The sequence below is a fragment of the Zea mays genome, chromosome 1 (genome assembly GCF_902167145.1).
Source record: "Zea mays cultivar B73 chromosome 1, Zm-B73-REFERENCE-NAM-5.0, whole genome shotgun sequence".
NCBI lineage: Eukaryota > Viridiplantae > Streptophyta > Magnoliopsida > Poales > Poaceae > Zea > Zea mays.
The window spans coordinates 107,670,016-107,677,492 of NC_050096.1; the positions used below are offsets into that span (position 1 = coordinate 107,670,016).

The window sequence follows — 7,477 nt, forward strand, 5'->3', positions numbered from 1 at the left end:
ATGAAATAACCACTCACATGACTCAATCCTCTCATTTGCTAGGAAAGCAGTTTCGATAAAACACTTCGCATATGATGGTTCACGCCAGTAAAAGGTGCTGATATCATATTGTACTAATTTGTGCTATATGTTGAATCAAACGACATTAAATCACCAAAATGATTATGGTTGTTTCTACTTGTAGCATCAGCTCAGAATATAGGGACTAATTTTTCATGCTCATCAACAACAAAATCATAGAAGAAGGTAGAATTTGCATCTTTCTTCCTCTCCATCCGTGCCACAAATAATTGAGCATCCACATTCTTTATTTTCTCCATAAGTCCATTATAGTAGTTCTAGAGATCTCGCTTCATGCATGCAATATTATCGAAGTAACTACTTACTTGTAAAAGTCTATATGCTTGCGAGGTACCAATACTTGCTTTGTGGCACATGAATAATGTAGCCTTAGCCCTTTCACTTACTATCCATTTTGATTGGAGGAAAGAAATTTTATCAGGCAGACTAGACCATGATTATGCTCCTCAACAAACGAGCTATATAGTACCTATTGTCATGACCTAACTTCACATATATACTCGCATTGCAACCACATCTTGTTTCAAAGTGCTTCTTTTGGTTGTTTGATTCATCACGTCTCCTTATGAAACCTTCCCCTCGAACATAGAAACGTCCTATGGTCAACCACATTGCTATTCTTGCCTTGACCTCCTTTACGGACTGAAAACCCACATGTATATGCATATGTCTTATAAAACACTTCCACTTTATCAAGAGTACCAAATTACATTCCAACAATAGGCTTTAATCTGTCCTCACAATCAGGTACAAACAAAGATAACCATAGTGAAAAAATAGTTAGTGCACAATCATGATTTTAATATGTTCTCACAATCATATATTTAAATTGCTCATCGAATAAAATGGATCTTTTTGGGTGTATGGAATCCATCTAGATGATATGTGGCTTCATTGATAGGAGGATCGTTGACCACAATAGTCTGTTGTATGGGAGGAACAACTTGATGAGCATCGACTTGAGCGGCATCATCTTTAACGGAAACAAAGACATGAATGGAAGCAGGAGCTTGAATGTTCATGGCATCATCACTAGGGTCGGTGACCCGTCATGCATCCATGAAGGGAAGGAGTGCCATCGATCCACCGCTAGGGCATAATGGCAATGGTTCATCCATGTCCTAGCCTCCACGACCCTTATCCACAACGAGGGCGGTGACTTAAGGAGACGATTTCGACGACGAGGACTGATGGCGATGAGGTTGGCAGTGGCAGGTGCTTCGAGCGACGCCCCTGGTGGCACTGTGTATGGAACGTGGGGTTTTATACCTGCTATTTGCAGTTTGCCTACTATTTGGAGAAAGAGCATCAGGGGATTTTTCGTAAAATGAATAGGACCAGTATGGGGAGCATGGGAGGGCTTCTCTGCAAAAAGGCTTTGACACCGTTGGATACTAGATGAATGGACTGGATGCATTTTGAGCATGGAGCATCGACCTTCTTTGTCGCTTAGGGCTAGATTGGGAACTCAAATCCCCTTTGGATTGGAGGGGAATGAGAAAGAAATTAATATATTTTTTCCTCAATCCCGGAGAGGATTTCAGTTTCCAAACTAGCCCTAATTAGATGCCCGTCGATTTATATATATCACATGGGTAGACTTTGTTTTAATAAAACACAAAAATATATGTGTTCTATTTGTTAGGTGGGTGTGAATGTGGTGCCAACAACTAAGATTTAAACCTCCAATATTTGTATTCTATTGATTACGCGGGTGTAAATGTAGAACCAACAACCAATGTTTGAACCCTCACTTGTATATAGTTTTACATTTTTGCAATAAGCGGTGCATAATTTTACATTTTTGCAAAAGTAAAGTAAATTACGAGTCCCTAAACTTGTGCCGTTGTATCATCCTGGTCCCTAAACTCTTAAAGTGCACATCCATATCCTTAAACTCTCAATATGTACATTTTGGTCCTTATATTTGTATGATAGTGTTATCTAGGTGTCTAAACTTGTTTTTGGTGTCATCAAATGTCCAAACTATTATAGACCTGTGATGGCACAAAAAAACAAGTTTATGGACCCAGATGACACAATGGCCTTGTTTGTTCATCTTTTTTTCAGTTTCTGACCACTATAAGCTGCTGCAGATTGCCAAACGTCTAGCTTTTCAGCCCGCTTATATGACAATCACTTTAGTCAAAACTGTCCAAAATCAACGTGAACATAGAATCGGCTGAGACGTTGCGATGGTAAGAAATCGTCACTTTTTATATCATAAACTCTATGGACTCTTTTATCTTCCTCCGTATGTAATCTCCACGATACTCAGATTCTCTCCACAGACAGATTCTCCCCACAGCTAGATTATCAAAAAAGCTACTCAGAAAAAGCTGAACTAAACAGGTCCAATATAGAGACATGCTGAGAGTTTAGGGACCGAGATGATATATATTCACAATTTAGTGCAGTTTAAAAGTTTAGGAAATGACTATAATTTTATAGACTAGTAATTTACTTTACTCTTTTTGTAATAAACGAGCATGGGATGTGTGGCAACGAGATGGGAAGTGTGACGCGACGATGAAAACTAATACTTTTTTTATACTTTATTTATATAGTAGGGAAGAAAAAATAATTGTAAAAACATTAAAAATATAAAATAGCCTACCTCACCGAGGACGGATATACTGTCCTTCCTCACTTCTCGCTGCTTGTTGGACGGGAAAAGTGAAAAGGAAACGAAACTGGCCAGGCGCTACGCCACAACGCAGCCGCGGCCGAGGCCACGCCTCGCCGCGCGCTGCCTCGCCGCCGCTGCGGCTCCATGCCCTCTCGAACCACAACCTCCCGTGCCCCTGCCTCCTGCTCCACATGCCTTGTCACCTTTCCACCCCCTCGCAACCCACCCGCACCCGGCCATCGCAGCGTTCTCGCACTCCGGCTTCTCCCACCTCGCCGACCACCCGCTTCTCGCGCGCTCCGTCCACGCTCTCTCTATCCGCCGCGCGCTCCCGCTCAGCGCCTTCCACTGCAACACCCTCATCGCTTTCTATTTCCGTCAAGGCTCCTCCCCTGCCGGGGCCCTCCACCTGTTCGGTGAGATGCCGCACCGGACGTCTTCCTCCTGGTACACCGCCGTCTCCGGCTGCGCGCGCTGCGGCCTCGAGTCTACGGCTTTCACCCTGCTGCGGGTCATGCGGGAGCGTGACGTCCCGCTCAGTGGCTTCGCGCTCGCCAGCCTCGTCACGGCCTGCGAGCACCGGGGCTGGCAGGAGGGCGCGGCGTGCGGCGCCGCCATCCACGCGCTCACTCACAGGGCGGGGCTCATGGGAAACGTCTACATTGGGACTGCGCTCCTGCACCTATATGGCTCCCGCGGCCTCGTCTTGAATGCCCAGAGATTGTTCTGGGAGATGCCCCAGCGGAACGTCGTTTCTTGGACAGCGATCATGGTGGCATTGTCGTCAAACGGGTGCATGGAAGAGGCATTGGTAGCCTATCGTCGGATGAGGAAGGAAGGGGTCATGTGCAATGCGAATGCACTGGCCACAGTGGTCAGCTTGTGTGGAGCACTTGAGGATGAGGTGGCTGGGCTTCAGGTCACAGCCCACGTCGTCGTGTCTGGCCTTCTAACCCATGTTTCAGTAGCAAATTCGCTCATCACCATGTTTGGGAACCTCAGGAGGGTGCAGGATGCAGAGAGGCTCTTTGATCGGATGGAGGAGCGCGACCGTATCTCGTGGAACGCCATGATATCCATGTACTCGCATGAAGAAGTCTACAGCAAATGCTTTATAGTACTTTCAGATATGCGTCATGGTGAGGTGAAGCCTGATGTGACGACTCTGTGCAGCTTGGTATCTGTCTGTGCCTCATCGGATCTTGTTGCCCTGGGAAGTGGGATTCACTCCCTGTGTGTCAGCAGTGGGCTGCATTGTTCTGTTCCACTTATTAATGCGCTAGTTAATATGTATTCTACAGCTGGGAAATTGGATGAGGCAGAGTCTCTATTCCGAAATATGAGCAGACGGGATGTAATATCATGGAACACTATGATTTCGTCATATGTGCAGAGTAATAGTTGTGTTGAAGCATTGGAAACATTGGGTCAGTTACTCCAAACTGATGAAGGTCCACCAAACTCCATGACATTTTCCAGCGCTCTAGGAGCATGTTCAAGTCCAGAAGCCTTGATGAATGGCAGAACAATTCATGCCATGATATTGCAGCGAAGTCTTCAAAACGTCCTACTGATTGGTAATTCTCTTCTAACAATGTACAGTAAATGCAACTCTATGGAAGACACAGAGAGAGTATTTGAGTCAATGCCATGTTATGATGTTGTTAGTTGCAATGTGCTTACTGGGGGCTATGCAGCACTTGAGGATGTTGCAAATGCAATGCGTGTGTTTTCTTGGATGAGGGGTACTGGGATAAAACCAAATTATATCACAATGATAAATCTCCAGGGCACATGCAAATCTTTAGGTGATTTGCATAGTTATGGAATGCCACTGCATGCATATGTAACACAGACTGGATTATTATCAGATGAGTACATTACAAACTCATTGATCACAATGTATGCAACCTGTGGTGATTTGGAATCTAGTACTGGTATATTCAGCAGAATCAACAATAAAAGTGTCATTTCGTGGAATGCCATCATAGCTGCCAATGTGCGGCATGGCCGTGGAGAGGAAGCTATAAAGCTCTTCATGGACTCACAGCATGCTGGAAATAAACTTGATCGTTTTTGTCTAGCTGAATGTTTGTCATCCAGTGCAAACTTGGCATCATTAGAAGAAGGCATGCAGCTACATGGTCTTAGTGTGAAAAACGGGCTGGATTGTGATAGTCATGTTGTTAATGCCACAATGGATATGTATGGGAAATGTGGAAAGATGGACTGTATGTTGAAAACGCTGCCTGATCCTGCCCATCGGCCTACGCAGTGCTGGAACACATTGATATCAGGTTATGCAAGATATGGCTATTTCAAGGAAGCTGAGGATACATTCAAGCACATGGTCTCAGTGGGGCAAAAGCCAGACTATGTGACATTTGTTGCTCTCCTCTCAGCTTGTAGTCATGCTGGTCTAATAGACAAGGGCATGGATTACTATAACTCTATGGCACCTACATTTGGTGTTTCTCCTGGAATTAAACATTGTGTTTGCATAGTGGATCTCCTTGGGCGTTTGGGGAAATTTGCAGAGGCAGAGAAATTTATTGATGAAATGCCAGTCTTGCCAAATGATCTAATATGGAGGAGTTTGCTGTCATCAAGTAGAACCCACAAAAATCTGGATATTGGGAGGAAAGCGGCAAAGAATCTCCTTGAACTGGACCCATTTGATGACTCGGCCTATGTTCTTTTGTCAAACTTATATGCTACAAATGCAAGATGGGTAGATGTTGACAAATTAAGAAGTCACATGAAGACTATTAAGTTAAACAAAAGACCTGCCTGCAGCTGGCTTAAGTTGAAGAATGAGGTGAGCACCTTTGGTATAGGTGACCGGAGTCATATGCACGCAGAAAAGATCTATGTGAAGTTGGATGAAATCTTGCTAAAGCTCAGAGAAGTAGGTTACGTCGCTGATACCTCATCTGCACTACATGATACGGATGAAGAGCAAAAAGAGCATAACCTTTGGAACCACAGCGAGAAGCTTGCGTTGGCATACGGGCTTCTTGTCGTGCCAGAAGGATCTACAATAAGGATATTCAAGAATCTCAGGGTCTGTGCAGACTGCCATTTGGTATTTAAGCTGGTTAGCATGGTTTTTCATAGGGAGATTGTTCTGAGAGATCCTTACAGGTTCCACCAATTCAAACACGGGTCATGCTCGTGTTCAGATTTTTGGTGAGATAGTCATAAAACCAAATATGAATCGGTCCCTGCCTGTCAATTTCTCTACTTGTTCTTCTGGTAACTCTTTCGCCTCCTTCAATTTCTTTTGGGTAATATATTGAATCCTGGACTGAGATTTTGATGGATCCATGATATTGTAGATGTATCATGTGCGACCTGTCGCTGGCCAAGCAAGGCAAACTCTTGGACGTTGTCCAGGCGAGCACTGGAGCAGCAGCACCTCACCCAACGGTGAGGGAGGTGGTTGCCAACTACTACTCCCCCAACCGTCATCGCCGATGGCTCCCATCATCGGTCAGAGGAAGAGGAGTTGCTGCTGCAAGGCAGATTGTACTTCGGTCTTACGATCATGATGAAGCGCACTGCGTGGCAGCGGTAGCTGGTGCACGGCAATGGTAGCATGGGGCTCATGCTTGACACCGACTGTCCATGATGCAAAGGGACGACTAATCGACCTTCCTTGACATGGCTTTGGCTCCGCAGCCTCATGACAGGTGGAGGGCATGCTCGTTATCACTTAAACGGCTACACAACATGGTCACCTGCTTATGCAGGATACTAAACGGGTGGCAACTCTCCGTTTTGTTTGGTTTAAGGTTAAAGTAGGATGATACGGGGTGACACTGTCCCCTTGATTTTTTAGAATATGCTGTCACAAAATTTACTTCGGTATTTATCTCGTTTTCACGTGACTGTCTCAACACTATACAAACTGTTTATGTTCCCTTTCATCTTTTTTGTACATCCAATCAAACAGATGACAGATCGGAGAAATATGGTTCTCAAAGTATATGTTATTGCATCTTACAAGAATAGACGCTCACATTTATCATAACATGCTACAATAGTCTCCCGTAATACATTTAGGCCCTGGAACGCCAGTTTTTTTTAATCATGTTCATACATATTTCCTGTTGAATTGAACTGCTTCTATAAAATTCATGTGTTCCAACAGACCCTTGCAACCTTTTCACGACCACAATCCGATTAAACGCACTTAGCTATTGTTTAATTGCACTGTTGAAACCTTTTTTTTGGTTGTTGACTATCTTAACGCGTTTATTGTTTAATTTAGTGATTAGGCCACAAATTATAGTCGGCTCTCGGTCGATCCGTTTACTTTGTATACAGGTGACGACAATTTAAACATGTTTAGGGCTTGTTTGGTTTGATGCTAATCCATGTATATTGAGTGGGATTAAATCAGTTAGAATTTATAGCAAGTCAAAATTCACCTTAATACATCTCAATCCTCTCTAATCTATATGGAATAGAAATAATCGAACAAGGACTTAAGGTTCCGTTTGTTTTGTTGGAAATTCTAATAACCATAATTTAGAACAAACTAATTAAGTTAATATAATTGTATATATAATATATTTGTATATTATCATAAACCATATGAGAGAGATAATTACAAACTACACTTATACTATAGAGAAGTAATTAAAATAGTGTGCTATAAGTTGTACATTAGAAAAGTATCATGTAAAATCTATAGAATCAATTTCTATCTCTCATCCTATGAATTTGAGATATGCTAATATATAAATTTTGGAAAATTATGTG

At 43.2% G+C, this 7,477-nt stretch overlaps 1 protein-coding gene across 1 annotated transcript; it reads left to right on the top strand.

The window, feature by feature from the left end:
• Positions 1–2,720: 2,720 nt before the first annotated feature.
• On the top strand, positions 2,721–6,721 carry LOC103637747 (pentatricopeptide repeat-containing protein At3g24000, mitochondrial). The gene is made up of 2 exons (XM_008660624.2): positions 2,721–5,965; positions 6,049–6,721. Exon 1 carries the CDS (start codon positions 3,132–3,134, stop codon positions 5,901–5,903), a length of 2,772 nt encoding a protein of 923 aa, XP_008658846.1. The 5' UTR covers positions 2,721–3,131; the 3' UTR covers positions 5,904–5,965; positions 6,049–6,721.
• Positions 6,722–7,477: the final 756 nt, after the last annotated feature.

Bases quoted from the DNA above. Each gene is read 5' to 3' on its own strand.
- LOC103637747 (XM_008660624.2), top strand. From the start codon at position 3,132: ATGCCGCACCGGACGTCTTCCTCCTGGTACACCGCCGTCTCCGGCTGC.